The sequence below is a fragment of the Brienomyrus brachyistius genome, chromosome 7, assembly GCF_023856365.1.
Source record: "Brienomyrus brachyistius isolate T26 chromosome 7, BBRACH_0.4, whole genome shotgun sequence".
Lineage (NCBI taxonomy): Eukaryota > Metazoa > Chordata > Actinopteri > Osteoglossiformes > Mormyridae > Brienomyrus > Brienomyrus brachyistius.
In genome coordinates this window covers 14,394,434-14,413,407 of record NC_064539.1, presented here as the reverse complement: position 1 = coordinate 14,413,407, position 18,974 = coordinate 14,394,434, and the positions used below count along the sequence as shown (strand labels likewise).

The window sequence follows — 18,974 nt, the reverse complement described above, 5'->3', positions numbered from 1 at the left end:
ATAAAATTTTAAAAAATTATTTAATTGCTGTAAATTATTATATGCAGTACTGAAAAGATGCATTTTTGGCCTAATTTTGAAAGTACTAAGATATTCAGTAGCTCTCTGGGTTTCTGCGAGAGAGTTCCGGAGTTTGGGACCATAATGACTAAAAGCTGCCTCCTCCCTCCTTAGCTGAGTGATCTGTCTGAGACATACTTTACTGTCATGTCACTGAGGTAGGGCAGAGCAAGTCCATGTAAAAATTTAAAATAGCATTACCATTTTAGAAGTTTAAAATCAATCCTAAAAGCCACAGGATTTAAGAGGTACTGACTAGAGTCCCCTGTGAGGTAGAGGCTAGAGTCTCCAGTGAGGAAGGGCCTGGAGTTCCCTGTGCGGTAGAGGCTAGAGTTCCCTGTGAGGTTGGGGCTGGAGACCTCTGTGAGGAACGGGCTGGATTTCCCTGTGAAGTAGGGACTGTCCCCAGCGAGAGGTTTTTCACACTCTGGCAGTGGTATTTTGAAATAGATTTTTTAGGTAGACCAGACGAGAGTGCTTTACAGTAATCTGTTCTATTTGAAATAAAAACTTCTCTATAATTCCAACATTACTGTAATTTGATAAGGGTATTTGATAAAATACTTTTGTTTATTACACATATAAATGGTAACATAACAAACTTGATTAACTACCCCATAGGCAAAACTGACAGTTTAAATGATGAAGTACGTCTTCAAAATAATTTTAAAAATCTGACAAAATTTACGTTACAGTAATGCATTTGTGAGAATGAGTCATTTACTCCAGTTGGGTTAATTGTGCATTAACTTAGGGATTCATTGTATAAATATTTCTGATTGTAAGTTTCAATGTTATTAGTCACATAAATCCGTTCAATTAATAATTTAGTTTTTTTTATCGATTCACTGTCCTTAAATATACAGACGCTCCTCTGCTTGTGAATAGATACATTCCGAATAAGATACAGATTATATAGTTTTATTTCCGTACCGTGAAATGTTCATAAGTCGTTATTCAACATCATTTTAAGGGTATACACAAGTACAAAGAACTAGGATGCTGGGAGTACGCATGCTACGCTGCTGCGCGGCGTGAGTAGCAGCCAGAAGTTATGCCACCCGGAATTGGCAGGCAGAAAAAAAATTGATGCTGCGTACACGAGACTGAAGCCCAATGAACACAATTTGGACTTACAGTCCTCTTCTTTTTTATGTCCTAAAGTTCGTAAGTTGAAAGTTTGTAAGTAGAGGAGTGTCTGTATGCATAAACAAACAATATATAATATATAAGTAACCTATACATAACAACAATGTTCATTACAGAAACACTCAAACAATGCTTTTGATAATTTGACAAGGACAGACATCCTCTTTCTTGCTGTCACCAACATGAAATTTTTTTCTTGACATCACAGCGTGGCTGGGGGGGAGCTCTTCGATTTCCTGGCTGAGAAGGAGTCCCTAACAGAGGAAGAAGCGACCCAGTTTCTCAGGCAGATCCTGGACGGCGTCTCGTACCTTCACTCAAAACAGATCGCCCACTTTGATTTGAAGGTGTTAGCCTCTTTTTTCTGCCCGAACAGAGGCTTGCATTTTCTTGCATTTTCTGCTGTCAGTTTGCAGGACCCTTAATTGTGTCTTCCAGCATTCCCAGGCTATGAATTTGTTTTTGAGCACAATTACCCTACACTTGAATTCTGGGAATGGTGGTTTCACCCATTCCCGTGTCTTTACTATAATGATGCTTAATTATACTTAAGGATTAATGTTAATTAGTGTGATGTAGGTACAATTTTAAAATTATACAGCATGTGATACATAATTCAAAGTTTACAGGGTCCTGTTGTATCAAGCTTTGATGGCATAAAGATCACTAAAAATTATATCATTAAAATTTCAAAGGTATATTATCGTTTTCACTGCACCCTATATTCATTTTCATGCAATGTAACTAATTATTGCACAGAAAAAAATCCAGAAAAATTACACAACTGAAACCAATAGCAGAATCTAGTTACTAACACCTCACAATATATTTTCAATTAATAAAGTTAAATTTAAATTTCAGCAACAGAGAGGGATAAGGATAGCAGAAATGTAGGGCACGTTTATTATCATTCTCGCCTTTAGTCCTCGATTACCACTTTTACTTGGCTGTCCACAGCACCTCCTTGTAAGTACCAGGAAGCATCAAGGACATAATGTGCTGATCTTTCAATACCTCTGCTTGTTAGCCAAAGGCTATTTGTCACACTATCGCTCATTGGCTAAGAAGCGCATCTCTGGGCCCAGGCAACTGGCCGACACAAAGCAAAACAGCTCTTTAATATCTGTTTATAGAGCAGTCGGCCAAATCTAAAATAAGCCACCCCTTCCTCTAAGCTCTCTTCGTCGTGTTCGGTAGATGACAAGGCTCAGAGCTGCATTTGCTTTTCAAGCTACAGCCTACAGTTCAAGCCTACACTTGAGTCGAATTCCTTTACTAGCTAAGTCATTGGGGAGCTTCTAAAAAAGCAGCATTCTAACATGGCATTACTGTTATCATCCAACCAATGTCATTAAAGAATTTCCTGTTAAAATGTGTGCTTAAGTTAGTCTACCTTAAAGTGACTTAGATGTACTTATTTTTGTCTTACACGCCCATGAAAATATTGGCAGTCTGTCAGCATAACTAGGCATGCAGACAAAAACAAAATGGTAACAATGTTGTTACTGCTCGCATGTGCTTCTGATTTTTGGGGAGGCACCCTGTAATGTTGCGTGTGCTTTACCTGCACCAACAGCTGCTTCCTGTATTCTCCTCTCTTTCCACAGCCTGAGAACATCATGCTGCTGGACAACATGGTGCCTCATCCACGCATTAAGCTCATCGACTTTGGTCTGGCTCACAAGATCAATTTTGGTCACGACTTCAAAAACATATTTGGGACTCCAGAATTTGTTGGTCAGTTTTTCTTTTTTTAGCAAAAAAAACTCAAAATCTGAAAAATCTACAACGGGGGAATTTATGGAGAATCAACTCTATTTGCATCAGAAACCCTCTCCTTTTTCCACACTGCAGTAGCCAGTTGTAACAGAGGAATGAAACATCAGTCTTAAGGCTGATTGTGATCTTAAAGTTTATTATTAGCTATACCAACTATCACAAGGAGCCTTCTAGTGGTGGGACAGAGGTATTGGTGGCAGAAGAAGACTCAGTCTTTTCTGTCTGGTTGGGTGTATGGAAGTTTGCAGCCCTGTAATTACAGGAACTTTTTCCCATATGGTGGCTTATTTTACACTGTGTTTGTTTACATGGGACTTATTTCCTTTCATTTATTCATTTGTTCTTTTGCTTGTTTTATTTAATGTTGTCCTTCTGGGGGAAAAGGAGCATGATGTCAAATGGGCATGGCTCCCTATAAACTAAGGATGTGCAACTCCATCACTGAGGCAATGCGATACACATCTCAAAGCATTGGCAGTGATCCGATACATTAAAGATACATATGAAGCAACTACTAATGTAATATGATATGATTCAGCCCTATTGTGATGCGGTGCAATTCGGCGCAATTTGATTGAACACAATGCGATTCAAAAAAATATGATACTGTGAAGTTCAATATGGTACAGATACAGAAACAGTTTAGAGTGGGGACTGAATCCATCCATCCATCCATCCATTTTCCAAACCGCTTATCCTACTGGGTCGCTGGGGGTCCGGAGCCTATCCCGGAAGCAATGGGCACGAGGTAGGGAACAACCCAGGATGGGGGGGGCAGCCCATCGCAGTAAATATAAAATTATTGGTCAAAAATTATTGCTCACATTTGTATTATAAGTTATAAGCCTTAACTAATAATTAAATATTAAGACATTGAATTTTACTGAAGTAAAATGTTAGAAATGATGCAATCCAAGTTCAATCCAAGTTGTATCAGGTGCACACTTTTTTAATTGGAGCAATCACATTGTGAACTTTTATGCAGGTGCCCAATGCAAATCGGTGAATCTTAACATCCCTATCATATTCTAAGCACTGGGAAGACAAGCAAACTTCACATACAGAGCAAGGGGCAGGAATCAGACCCCTAACCTGGAGCTATGAAACCATAGTACTACCCTCTGAGCCACCAAATCTCCCTTAAATAACTATCTACTTTACAAAAGCATTTTAAGGTGTAAATTGAAATGGCACATGGCAGCTGCTTCCTGACAGGAAGTGATTCACTACAGAAATTGTTTTCCTGATTTGGTTATGCTTAACTGGTGAAGAATGTGATAAAATAAAAAAAAACAAATTGCATTATTGAGACCATCAGTGTTAAACAGAGGATGCTGCCAGAATTCCTCTTTTTTGGTCTCAGTCAGGCTTAAATTAGCTAGGTGCATAATATCAGGGGCCTAGGCAATAGGTTAATATGAGTGGCCAAGTCACAACTACCAAAGAAAGAAAGAAATCACTAGACAGCCACTGTAGGATTGTGCTGTTTGCACTTTGAGAATCTTAGAGAAATACATACATGTATACAGTATTAACTTTAAGTGCCGGAATGTTTACTGTTCTACTTTCTGATTTATGGATCTTAGCATAGATTTTACTATAGTTAGGATGAGAATAGCATTCTAGAGCCATAACCGTAAAACCATATAATCTGTATCTTATTTTTTCTCTGTCTTGCTTCTACAGCTCCAGAAGTTGTGAATTACGAGCCGCTTGGGCTGGAGGCTGATATGTGGTGAGCCACTCGTTCACTGTGCCATCGGTGAAGCACTGAGGATTTCCCCCTTTCTTTTGTGAAATTTTTCCTTTTCCTTGCAGGAGTATTGGTGTCATTACATACATACTGTAAGTACTCTAAGTAAGTTGGATGTCAAAACCCCCTCACCCTTATATAAAACTGTTATTTTCCCCCCAGGCTCTGCAGTATACAGCTCTGCACAAGCACAGGGACACATATGCTAATCTCACATGCTCCCCCACCAAGCATTTTGACCTCTTTAAACACTGCAGGGCATATTACACCATGCAGAATGTGTAAATTCAACTGGAACATTTCATAGGGGTGTAACAATTCACTGTGGCATGATATTTCACAATTCAAAAATACAATGATATGTGAAGGGGCTGTGGTGGCCTAATGGTTAGGGAAGCGCATTGGTAATTGAAAGATGGCTGGTTCGAATCCCTGACCAGCAAGGTACTACTGAGGTACCCTCAGCAAGGTACCACCCCCAAGCACTGCTCCCCAGGTGCTGAATTAGCTGCCCCCCTGCTATGCCACGATGTCACATATGGGTTAAATGCAGAGGACGTGTGTGCTGTGGTGTGTCAATGATCACTGTAGGTAAGACTTTAACCTGTAACTTATGGAGCATGAGGAATGACAAGCACCCTTAGACAAAGCCTAAACCAATAAAATGCACTTCATGCAAAATCATTTGGATAGCATCTATATGTATTATATCAGGAGTTTTGCTCTGTTGTTGTCCATACATCGAGATTATGCTTGAGAATCATTGAGCAAAGTCAACCACAATCTCACCCAACACGAGTCTTTCAGCGCCAGCACTAGACAAGTCATGTTGCTTTTCTGTTTCGAAACTTCTGAAAGGATAGAAATACTTGTAGCCCTTCTTTAACACTACATGCCCTGGGTAGTGTTGTCTGCTGCAGTTCCCTCATTCGGGTGGCTGTGTTTCAGGTATAATTTCAAGAGTTGCTTTGTTCCCAGTGTATGGTGCTGATGTATTTTTGTAATAAGGGCTTTAAATGATTTGTTTTCTCTGTTGGATAAGACCCATGAGGGGACCCATGATGTCTTGGATAGTGATTCCCCAGAACATAAACTCATCAGCTGATACTGAATCACAGTTAGCCTTTTTATACTTGATTGGTATTACGGGATATGTGACTCTGTATCCAGTTACTTCTATAGCTGCATTTAAGCCATAAAGATCCCACTGCCCACCTGTTTTTTATGCGATAAATTCTCCCACCAGCCCATCTGCCCTGCTAATATAGTCAGGAAGTCCTGTCCAGAATGAGAATGCAGTTATACTCTCTCCGTAACCACAGCTTGTACATTTTTCCCCATATCTTGTAATACAAGACTATCTGTTCTACCTTAAAGTAAATTAAGTCCCTTAAGCTGCCACAGGAAATGTATATGTCAGGGTATAGATATAAGAAAAAAATGGACTAAAGTAATTTACCCATGTAATGCCCTTTGTGATGCTATGAATCTTGAATCATTCAGCATAGTTGCATAACTTAGCAATGCTCTCATGTTAATTTCTGCTGTCGACTTTCATATGAGGTTTCTGATTATTGTTTTTCAAGATATGATAGCAATTGAAATACTGATGCAATTGCATATATTTTCCACCACATCCTATTTTTAGCATATTACATTACTATGCAGTAAAATCCTGCTATAGTGGGCTCGCTTATAACGGAATATCGTTTATAAACAAACAAACAATTTGGTCCCCAGGGTCACTTTTAGCTGTAGTTTTGTTTCACTATAACGCACATGCAGACTCCACCTACAAGGCACGTGGCGTGCCAGTGATATCCAGCCCATTTACGAAGTCAGGATTATTAAAAGTCACGCATCTGGTCAGATAAAGTTGGATTACTAAATGTACAATATAATAATCTATACCACAAGTGTGTCTGCTGGGGTGTGGCATGAGTAAATGGTGTCCTATAGTTGTGTTCTGGGCATACAGCAACTCTGGATATAACGGACTTTGGATATAACAGACTGTTTTGCCCTTGAAGTCCGTTATAAATTGATTTTACTGTAATGTAAAAAAGTAAATTAATACATTTAAAGTAAAATTAACACTTTTTTAGTATGTCTTGTTAAATATTTCTTGATGATCTATTAAACTGTGTACACGTTAGAGTGATGAAAAATATGTGCATGGAAAGGTATGATTTTTCAGTGAGGAAATCCTGTACAATTGAATTATTTCATGTCGCTGCAAAGCCTGCCCATCCTCCCCCCGTACGCTTCGGGCAGCAGAGGCGTGCACTCCAAGGATTCACACCCCCGCCAACTCACATTATTTTTCACACCAAGAAGATGTTCACACGGCACCACATGAGGCAGTTCGCGCTGCCTGTGAACGTGAGGTATTTCTCACTGCTGGCGGGTGGCTGGGCGGCTTGGCAGCCAGTCTTGGGGGCCTGATGCCATATGAACAAGGCACATACAGATGTAGGGGAAAGAGTGGGAAACCGATGGAAATGTCTGCACGGCTCCTGACCTTTAATCGGATCTTTCTCTAAGTCGTAATAAAGGCAGCCATATTAAACAACGCAAAGCATGTTTACATTGTATCATTGAAAAAGACATGGGTTAAACAATTTAGGATATCTTATAAGAACATCTAGGAGAATGGCCTCTTTAAAAGAGGACAAGTGGAGTCTAATGTTAGGTTGAGTTCAGGTTTGAGTTTGACCTGTCCTGCCATATAAAAAAAAAAAACAGACATTTGGTTACCTGCTCTTCACATTAGAAATCTGTTGATTTGTGTCTGTGTGTGTCTGTGTGTGTCTGTGTGTGCTTGCATATATTATATTGTGGGGACATTTTTTTTTGGTGAATGCAATTTTATCTGTGAATACAGTCAAACAACTAAAAATTCCAAAAGTCTTGTATTTTGCCTGATTACTTATGGTTAAAGTTAAGGCTGGGTAGGGGTTAAGGTCGTCATAGAAATAAATGGAGAGACCCCTCAAAGAATCTCTCTCTAATCTGTGTGTGTCTGTGTGTGTCTGTGTGTTATGTTTATATTACATTATGAGGACCAAATGTCCCCCACAGTATGATAAAAACCTGTTATTTTCATGGGGTCCCCACGAAGATCTGTGAATGCAATCCAAAAAGTAAAAAATAGTCTCATATTTTGTTTGTTTACTTATTGTTAAGGTTAGGGCTGGTTAGGTGTTAAGGTCGTCATGTTGGGATTAGAGTTTTCCCAATATAAATTAATGGAGAGTCCCCACAAAGATATAATTACAAACCTGTGTTTGTGTGTGTGTTTGTGCGGTGTTTCTGTGCGTGTCTGTGATAGTGTGGGTTTTGTCCGTATATGTATAATTTCTGTATAATTTCCTTCTGCACTCCAAAGACATGCAGTTAGATCAATTGTATACTTGAAATGTCCAAATGTGCAAGTGACTGTATGAGTGTTTGCCCTACAATCGACTGGTATCCAGTCCTGGCTGGCCTTCTGCTGCCAGGGATAGGCTCTAGGTTCACCACAACGCTGTACTGGAAAAGTGGTTATGAAGATGGATGAATGGTTTATGATATATGTCATGAAATATGCTGGAATAATTGATACACTTATTGATTGTTATTTCATTTGTGGTTAGAACCTGTCCAAGTTAGATGAAGACATGATGGTTTTCTTATACAGCAATAATGGCCTTGTAGGCTTCCATGCCACTTTTAAAAAAAAAAAAAGTAATATTCATAAGGGTGAGTGTGGGTGTTTTCTGTTGATTATATACTGCTGAATGCAACACCCTATGACATTATGCATATTTCCTTGTGATACATCCATCCACTTTCCAAACCACTTATCCTACTGGGTCGGGGGAGTTGGGGTCCAGAGCCTATCCCGGAATCAATGGGCACAAGGCAGGGAACAACCCAGGATGGGGGGCCAGCCCATCGCAGGGCACACTCACACACCATTCACACCTACGGGCAATTTTAGCAACTCCAATTAGCCTCAGCATGTTTTTGGACTGTGGGGGGAAACCGGAGTACCCACGACGACATGGGGAGAACATGCAAACTCCACACACACGTGACCCAGGCGGAGACTTGAACCCGGGTCCCAGAGGTGTGAGGCAACAGTACTAACCACTGCACCACCATGGCGCCCCTGTGATACATCTTAAACTATAATAATATAATTAATTTATTTCGGTGCAGATGCTCTAGTTTTTATGTTGCTGCTAAGAGCCTACTGGTAGGAAAAATGTAATCATCATCCCCCAAAAGTAAAGAGAGGCCTGCATATCTCTGCAAAGCGGCACCTATGACTTGCTAGTTGTTAGCGTGGTGTTCTCAGCAGTCAATAACAATTTGTGCAGAATGTACCATAATTGCAGGAACACACAGGCACATCCACTTTCAGGGTTGACTAGATTAGTAGGCAGGACATCTTTGCCAACATTAGATTTGTATGAGACTGACATTGGGCAGAATACAGAGGAGACAGAGGCTGAGAACAAAACTGTCTGGCAAATTTTCCCCGACAGGTTGAGTGGGGCTTCACCTTTCCTTGGAGACAGCAAACAGGAGACTCTGGTCAACGTCTCTGCAGTGAACTACAAATTTGATGAAGATTTCTTCAGTAACACCAGTATCCTCGCCAAAGACTTCATAGCGAGGCTCTTGGTCAAAGACCCAAAGTATACAGTTCATTTTTTCACTTTGCAGCCTTAGACATTTGAAGCAAATGTAATTCCATTCAAAATGATAACATAAAATGTTTTACTTATTGCTATATACTTGGCATAGGGAAACGTCATACTATTATTAATCTTTTATCATAAGTTTTCAAATTGGCTAATAATCTGATATTAATTTTATTATTGTAAACTGTGAAACGAAAACATAAATGAATTTTTGTCTTTCATGGTTACAGTGATTATGCGTTTTATCGTAGTTATGATTTTGTTTTATTACAGAAAAAGACTGAGCATTGGGGACAGTCTGCAGCATCCATGGATCAAGGTTGGAACATCAATTAATTTCTGGGACAATACACCACTTTTGTGTATATAATTAAAGGCATATAAAGTGAATTAAATGCAAAAGACTCATATAAATGTATTACTGTTTTATTGTTGTAGCAGATAGTGTGTTTTTAGAAACCAATAACCTAAGGACTCTTGATCATTCAAAGTAACCTGGGGTTCACTAAAATGTAGCATAAATTGACTAAATGTTGGTATGATCAACCAGTTTCTGCCTTCAGATTTGTTGTTCTTTTACAGCCAAAAGACAATGAGCAGGACACAAGCAGGAAAGAATCTACTGTCAATATGGAGATGTTTAAGAAGTTTGCTACCCGGAGAAAATGGAAGGTAAAATAATTTGATCTATCAGTAACACTTTCTTATTAATGCTTCATGGAGCTGTAACCACGCAAGGTACCACCCCCAAGCACTTCTCCCTGGGCACAGAATTAGCTGCCCCCTGCTATATCACGATGTCAGATGTGGGTTAAATGCAGAGAACACATTTTGTTGTTGTGCACTATGGTGTGTCAACAATGACCACTGATCACTAAATAAAATAGACTAAACAAGTATGTTTTTATTCTAGACTTCAATACTGAGAGTGAGCTTGAATCTCGCGCATGTGCTGGGAGATTATTCCACAGATTATTCTTTAAGAGAATGCTCTGCAGCCTGCTGTAGTTCTTTCTACTCTAGGTACTAATAGATATCCTGCTCCTTGAGGTTGAAACAAGTGCGGAGGGTTGTAAGAGACCAGTAGATCTCTAAGATATTCTGGTGCAAAGCCATTTAATGCTTTATAAGTTAATAGCAGAATTTTGTAGTCAGTACAAAATAATGCAGTACAAAGCTCATATAAGCTATATAATTCATATAGCAACCATTATAATGCATTATAATGTATCTGTTGTGCATCGTACAGTGCCCTCCACAAATAATGGCATCAGTCATAATGATCTGTAAAAAGGGTTAGAAAAAATCCACCTCTTGCTGGAGTAGCTTCATCTCACACAGAATAAATGAGAAAAATCCAACCTTTCATTGAAATACATTTATACAGAGGAAAAAAAATCCCTCATCAACAAATAAATATTTTTAACAAAAATAAGCTACATAACCAAGAGGTGGATGTGTTTTACTGATCTTTACAAGGGGTGTCAATAATTGTGGGGGGCCCTGTAGATAACAGCTTCATTGGAGCTTATGAAGTATATTAATCAAGACTGCCTGTCAATGCTGTAATGCTTTATTAATTCTTATACCTTCAAGTAAAGTTTCCAGTTAATTCTTACTTTTCATGTATTCAGGAGGAAAAATGAATAATTGTATTGTTTTGAGTTTTTTTTTAATCTAAAATAAGACTTGTGGACACCATGTTTTTTCACTCTGTGCATAGGCCACTCAGCACTCTCTAGACTATGCAATACTGCAGTGTCAGTGAGGATGTTTCTGTTGAGTCATGCTTGAGCAGTAGAATCTGTGACAGTGCTCTGTGACAAATCCAGTGCTGCAGCGAGGCCGCTACATTATATTGCTGTGGCTCACCACAAATATCTGTGCTAGCTTTAGATGCAGTACAGGTACACTATTTGGAATACCTTGGGATTTGGGTCTGTCCTGGAAGCTTTATTTGCAATGTGCAATAGATAGTATGTGGGTCTGCGAATTTGCATATATGGCTTCATTTATTATACATCTTAGAATGTAATTGCCATTGTTGACACACCACAGCACACAGTGCACAACAACGAAATATGTTCTCTGCATTTAACCCATATGTGACAATGTGACATAGCAGGGAGCAGCTAATTCAGCGCCCAAGGAGCAGTGCTTGGAGCAGTACCTAGCTCAGGGTACCTCAGTGGTGCCTTGTTGGTTGGGAATTCGAACCTGCAGTCTTTTAATTATAAGTGGGCTTCCTTAACCATTAAACCACCACTGCCACTTCATAATATTGTTATTTTGCAGCTCATACTCAAACTTACTTTAATGCTTGTTTGTTATCCTTATAACAAATTTTTGTGATGTGTAGTAAAAACCAATTATTTATATTTTTGTTCTCCTCCTCTTTTGCAGCAATCGGTGCATCTCATCTCTCTTTGCAATCGTCTTTCAAGATCATTTATTTCCAGGAGCAATGTGAGCATGACGCGCAGCGACGACACCCTGGTAAAAGTAGAGATTACGTGTAAAGCGATTTTTAGAACTTGCCCTGGTGTGATACATGATCTTCCTTACCACTCAGATCCGAAAGCAGTTTTTTGTGCGATCAACATAACCCTTGCTTTGCAAGCAAGTCCAAGCAGCTATTATTTCAGTCACGCTATTGAAAAGTGAATTGTGGATTTGTGCACATAGTGAAGCTATGGCAGCTGATTAGGACATGCATGGGCGGCCTACTGGTCACAGTTATGGCACATTGAGTTCATGTTGCGATGAGGAGATCAGCGTGAACAAAGTGATAGGTCATCCCAGTCCAGCCTTTCACAAGGGTTTCGACCAGGCGAAAGGATGTAGATAGCACAGAGCTGCTTATAATATTTAGGCACGGTGTGCTAGTGTTCAAACCAGACAACTGGTCAGTATTTTCTGAACAGGTTAATTTTTGGGTCCTGTTCTGCTTTGAAATAAAGGCTTTTGTTTTAAAACAAAGCGAATATATTGAAGCTGGGATGTCAAATTTAATCACATCATAGATCTACGAGTATAAATATTTATTATAGCTTGGAGATGATGATTAAAAAAAGTACAGCTGTGTGGTTCAGTGGGTAGCACTGTTGCCGCACACCTTCATGATAGGGGGATTGAGTCTCAACTCCACTGTGTATGTGTGGAGTTGGCGTGTTACTCCAAGGGTAACATAGGATACTCCAATTTCCTGCTGCAGGCTAAACGTGCCCCCACATTGCTCTGACTGCATGATTGTGCATCCCAGGGTGAGAACCCTGAAGCAACTAAAAGCGACCTCCACAGCTTCTATCCGTCAGGCCCTCATCCTTCTAAACAAGGACCCTTCTAATATCCCTCTTTTAATTGCTGCACATGCACTTTATTACACACATTGTAATGCACACTATTACTGTCTATCATATTCCTTGCCATAATCCTTCTGAGTAAGAACCTTTCCCAGGTCCAATATTGCAGTCAGGACACATATGCACAGATGCACTTTACCTTGTTACACTGTTACATTGCACATCCTTTTATTTGTAGTTTTCTTATGCATATTTACGTTTTTATATATGTTTTGTATATGTTTTATCTTGTATGTTGTATATCTTCATCCTTTCTATACATTTTATTGGGTTGTCATTATTTTGACACCTGCACCAAGAGGAATACCTTATACCTCGGCAAACCACTTGGATTATACCTTGGCAAAAGGCATCATTAAAAAAAAGTAGCGTGAGTGATGCCCAGTGTGAGTGTACGACTGCTGGCAACACAAGCATCCTCGCGAAATGGTCATTCATTCATCTCGTGTTCAGGCAACTGTAAATATTTCTATCCGTTTGTGCAGCTTAAATGGTGATAAAAAGGTTATAACAACAATGAACTAAGAAAACGGTGATGAAAAGCATATAACCTGGGCTCTCAAGTCTGAAACATTGACAGTGAGACACACACATTTCAGCCAGTTCACACCCTCACACGCCAAAGTGTCCCAGCGAGACTTGAGAGTCCAGGTTATAATGGTGATAAGAAGGTGAAAAAATTATACAATATGACTTAAGATGATACATCCATCCATCCATTTTCTAAACCGCTTATCCTACTGGGTGGCCCGGAGCCTATCCCGGAAGCAATGGGCACAGGGCAGGGAACAACCCAGGATGGGGGGCCAGCCCATCGCAGGGCACACTCACACACCATTCACTCACACGGGCAGTTGGACTGTGGGGGGAAACCAGAGTACCCGGAGGAAACCCCACGGCGACATGGAGAGAACATGCAAACTCTTCGCACATGTAACCCAGGCGGAGACTCAAACCCGGGTCCCAGAGGTGTGAGGCAACAGTGCTAACCACTACACCACCATGCCGCTACCACTTAAGATGATATCGTTTTATTTTACATTGTACTATACATATGTTAATTTTTTCATATAAAATAAAATGCCGTCAGATCGCAGTCAATAGTAAATAGTTTTATAATGTCCTTGTAATTAATACTTCAATAATGACCTGTATTATTTTTCTACAACGATGGGTATTTTCGGCTACCAGGTGCTTCTGATTGGCATTCTTTGCTTGAATATCCTGGGGATGGATGTTAAAGAGTTGAAAAATACTTCACGGCAAACTGAATTTTAGACCCTTTCATTAAAATGCATAGGAGCGCTTTGGTTCTTGGACAGATTAATAAAATCTATCTTTTTTTTGTAACCCTTCTAATTTTATCACAGCAATTCTGAAGTACTTCTGAAAGAAACTTTTTTGAAACCTTATTGTTTAACATTACATTGTTAAAAATATAGATTTTCATTTCAACTTTTAACATCATGTTTCACATTTTTAAAATGAATATCCTACAGGACATGTATTAAGTATTACCCGATGCAATAGCTTCGATGTAGTTACCTACTTTTTCTCTGTAATTTGCAGAATTACTGTATTAAATCAGTAGCTTGGCTGTACAGTAGCTTAGCTGCTATTAATCACAAATAGTTTGTAGCTTGAAAAGCTACAGTTTAAAAGTAACTTCCCCAACACTGTGTATACATGTTAGTTTTAATTTAATTTAATTTAAGCATGGTCTGAATGTTTTTGATATCAATGATACTCTCTCTGCAGGAGGAAGAGGACTCCTTTGTAATGAAGGCAATTATCCATGCCATTAACGACAACAATGTTCCTGGGCTCCAAAACCTTCTTCAGTCCCTGACAAAATATGACATAAACCAAACTAACAAGGTAATCAGGTTGACAATGTTCATAGTCCTAAGGTACTACAGGCTTTGTGAACAAACCTGATGGCATCTCAGTACAACTGACATAGCGATGACAGCTTTTTAGACAGGAGACTTTCATAGCTGGAATTAAACAGAATTGCTTCAGTAATATCTCTTGCTGTGTAAAAATAAAACATATGCGCATAGTACTATTCAAAAGTCTTCAAAAGTCATCAACAATTACCTGTTTATCAGAGTACTAAATGTATATTTACTACTTTTAACACAATTTTACATTGTAATATATGCAAAATGATAGGATAATATTTTTTATATATTTTCCAATAACTCACTGAAAACTTGCTGGATGGCTAGAAGAACACTGCTTAAGGTCCCAAATCTCTCCTCAGGGGCACCCCAGCCATTTCATGTGGCCATTAAATTTCACCACCAGCTCACTTAATTATATCCAATTATATATATCTAATTTTCACCTCAAGGAAAACAACATGAAAAGGACAATATATGGCACGAATCGCATTTTCTGTCCCTTAGCAGTTATATCATCTATGTGAAACCTGGTGCGTCTTTATCTGCATAAATTTTATGAGACGAGGAATTGAAATGTCTTGAAATGTGGTATCAGTGAGTGGGAGGGAGTTGCTGACAGAGTCGCAGTTTGTGCTCTGATGGGAAGGTGCCATGCTGTTGATTACATTGCTTAGAGGTGTCAGGCTTTGTATTTGCATTAGGGAACGTTGAACATGCACCAGTCCTAGTCAATAAATAATGGGTGAAATTGTTGCCCATTATGGAAATGTGATGAGAACAAATGCTCTGAACAAATGGTACATGGAGAAAAATCAGGAGATGATAATAATATATATTGAAAATCACATTTGTTCATTTTTTGGTGATGCAGCTAGTAGTATGACTCAAATTTCTAACACTGAAATAGAGGTTCTTATGAATTAAGGAGCATTAGGAGTCTCGAAACTACTGTATTAAAGGTGTCTACTTGAATCCCCTCTTTAAGCGTATCGCGTGTGGGAAGATGTGTGGGTTGACAGCAGCTGTGTGATGTATCCATCTTTCCTGTGTTTACAGCATGGAACTCCACCTCTCCTCATAGCTGCAGGTTGCGGGAGCATCCCCATCATCGAAGTTCTGGTGAAGAAAGGGGCTGATATCCAGGCCCACGACAAGGTCCGTGATTGGCCACGTGCTTAGCATTGACTGACTGGGTTAGATCCTGGACTGCGAGGTGTCTGTGGGACTGACTCTGAGGTTCCTTTTCGTTTGCAGGCAGGTGCAAATGCAGTTTATTACGCGGCAAGACACGGACATGTGGAGACCCTGAAATTTCTCCATGAAAGGAAGTGCCCACTCGATACTCAGGACATGGTACCTTCATCCCCGCCCACACACACACACACACACACACACATACACACACTTATACCTACATTTATACTGCCAGTACATCTCGTGAGTTTTTTCATTAAAGGTTACCTAACACTTTAAATGTCATAATTCTCCCATTTTTAACAACCTGAAACAGTTTATGTAATACCTCTATGCCTCAGATTATTATTGGCTGTTACTATGGCTACGGTGAGGCCCTGCTGAAATTCGGTAATTTGTGTGACTCATTCTCTGCACTCAATGAACTTTAATGAACATATGTCATGCTAATATGTTAGATTTTTTTTTCAATCCTGTTATTTTGCTCCTTTAGGGTTAATTTAAGAGGAATACATATTTATTTTCATTTTTGAAATGGTACAGTTCTGCTAAAGACCATTCTTAGAGATGCCTTATTGTATATAATTAGATATCAATATGGATTTTTAGGTTGTAATCAAATTATATATGTTAAAACATAATTGAAATATATATGTCATAATATATATATATATTACACACACGTGTGTATATATATATATATATATATATATATATATATATATATATATATATATATATACACGTGTGTGTGTGTGTTCGTGTGTGTGACAAATTTTTTTATTTATTTTCTGACCTAGTCTGGAGAAACCTCTCTGCACGTGGCAGCAAGGTACGGCAACATGGACGTTGTTCAGTACCTCTGCAGTATTCACGCCAACCCAAACCTTGTAGATAAGGTATGTGCCAGCTCTCTGTTATATAATCATGTAACACCACTGTCGCTAATATCTTCATTAAATCTGGAGAAATACAGATGAAATCAAATTCAGAGTCAACTTGGCCCGTCATTTGTATTTATTTGCCTCTGCCACAGATTATATTTTGTTGATCACCAGGCACATTTAGCTACGCAATTTATGACTATGCAGATGTCAGTGATTTATTGAAGTGATTCAGCTTCTTCAGGTTAAACTGCCTGAGGGCTTGCTTTCCCAATTTTGCAAACATCAATGTCAGGATGCACGTGTACATGATGTAACTCCCTCTCTAGGAAAATGAGACACCGCTGCATTGTGCAGCCTGGCATGGATACTACCCTGTGGCAAAGGCACTGTGCAAGGCCGGCTGCCAAGTCAATGTAAGGAACAGTGAGGGCGAGAGCCCACTCTTAACGGCCTCATCCAGGGGTTTCCGGGACATTGTGGAGTGCCTGGTGGAGCATGGAGCCGACCTGGACTCCATGGACAAGGTCAGCATTCTCCTGTGAACCCTGGATGGTACTGATCTCACAGCAGTACAGTAGACATCTGAAAAAGGTCATGAGTATAAAAGTCCGATCGATTGAGCCAGGGTGCGCGACCCAAATGTCAGAGAGAGCAGATTCATTTACACTAGTGTTTCTCTACGCGGTCCTCGGAGACCCGTAGACAGTCCAGGTTTTACTTCCATCCCAGCTCCCAGCTAATGATTAACACCCAGTACCTGGTAATGCTGTGCTAGGAGCTAGGGTGGAACAAAAATGTGTCTGGGGATCCCTGAGGACTGGATTGCAAACACTGATATACACTTTTGTTTGTATCGTACTTAGGAGAACAGTCTGTCCAAAACCTCGGATTTCTTTTTTTTAACTGAGGAAAATAAACTTTTTTCCAATTATTCAGGGAAGGAAAGGGAAAGGTTAGTCAGAAAGGCCAATCATAACAGAAAAAAATGGAATTTGTAAAAAATTCTGTTTAAAAAGTCTGCAGGTAGAACTTAATTCAACAGACTGTTGGTCTGACCCTTTGGTTTCGAAGGCGTCACTTCCTGTTGTACCCGGCAGCTGCATGTTGCATTTGCCGCGTTTGACTTTCAGGACGGTCGCATTGCTCTGCACCTGGCCGTGCGCAGGTGCCAGGTGGAGGTGGCGAAGTGGCTCATTGGCCACCACTGCCACGTGGACCAGCAGGATCACCATGGTAACACCCCACTTCACGTCGCCTGCGAGGATGGCAACCTGGACATCGTGTGGGCCCTCCGCAATGCCAAGGCCAACCCGGACACTCCAAATATAGTGAGCAGGCCAACCTGCACACTGCCAGTAACCTGGGCATCAATCATGGAGAAGTGGCATTAGACTAGAAGGCATATTCTGGTTCTAAACCCAAATAAAATGACAGAGCTATTTATGTAGCAGAAAAAGTGGATAAACATTACATTAAAACAAGTGAGTCTTGCAAGGACCTCTTTTGGAAGTACTTCTTTAACTTAATATAGATGAATATTAAGTTAAATATTAATGTAATAGTATACAGGTAATTAATATTATACTAGTTTACGTTGGAACAAAAGTTATTCTATTAAATGACTGACATGCAAATACTTGACGTTACAAAAGCAATAGGTTTGTTTGTAAGCAAATGTGCTTTTGTATAACTGAAGTATAATGAAAATTCTACATCTTAAACATGATGTTTTGGAAATCTTCAGTGCTGTATTAGGTCATACTACCATTATCTAGTCTTTGACTATACTTTCAACACAGGTTCTTTCAGGGAATCAGCTGTGTTATTGGTGTGATGGGTAACACTTTTGGCTGCATTACTCCTTTATAGCTTGGGAGGACACCACTGCACCTGGCTGCTAGCAGTGGAGCCCTTGAAGTTGTAAGACACCTCTGTGCCTCTGGTGCCAACATGGATGCCACTGACAATGTAAGTGAAAGACTATATGAAATTACTTCAACATAGTTAGCATTTTCAGACTCGTAGGATTTTCAGACTCATAGGATTTTAGACCCTTGAAAATAAAAAGCAGTTAATTTTTTTCTTTGTTAAATTTGGGGCCTTAGTACAAAACTAATGAAATATGTATCTTGTTTGATGGGTTGAGATCATCTTCAGTCACAGTAACTTTATACTTAATGCCGTACAATATT

The 18,974-nt window shown here is 39.5% G+C and overlaps 1 protein-coding gene across 8 annotated transcripts in view; it reads left to right on the top strand.

Annotated features, from left to right (window-relative positions):
- The window catches only part of LOC125746437 (death-associated protein kinase 1-like), a 56,995-nt gene that overhangs the window by 18,162 nt on the left and 19,859 nt on the right, over nt 1-18,974 (top strand). For 3 of the 8 annotated variants that reach the window (XM_049020387.1, XM_049020386.1, XM_049020388.1), the window contains exons 4-18: nt 1,418-1,556; nt 2,817-2,946; nt 4,675-4,723; nt 4,807-4,833; nt 9,274-9,426; nt 9,706-9,751; nt 10,015-10,104; nt 11,836-11,928; nt 14,553-14,672; nt 15,758-15,856; nt 15,956-16,054; nt 16,696-16,794; nt 17,109-17,306; nt 17,880-18,110; nt 18,652-18,750. In XM_049020387.1, the coding sequence (XP_048876344.1) occupies nt 1,418-1,556; nt 2,817-2,946; nt 4,675-4,723; nt 4,807-4,833; nt 9,274-9,426; nt 9,706-9,751; nt 10,015-10,104; nt 11,836-11,928; nt 14,553-14,672; nt 15,758-15,856; nt 15,956-16,054; nt 16,696-16,794; nt 17,109-17,306; nt 17,880-18,110; nt 18,652-18,750 (1,672 nt within the window). The other 5 variants (XR_007398965.1, XM_049020391.1, XM_049020392.1 and 2 more) reach the window with 5 other exon arrangements.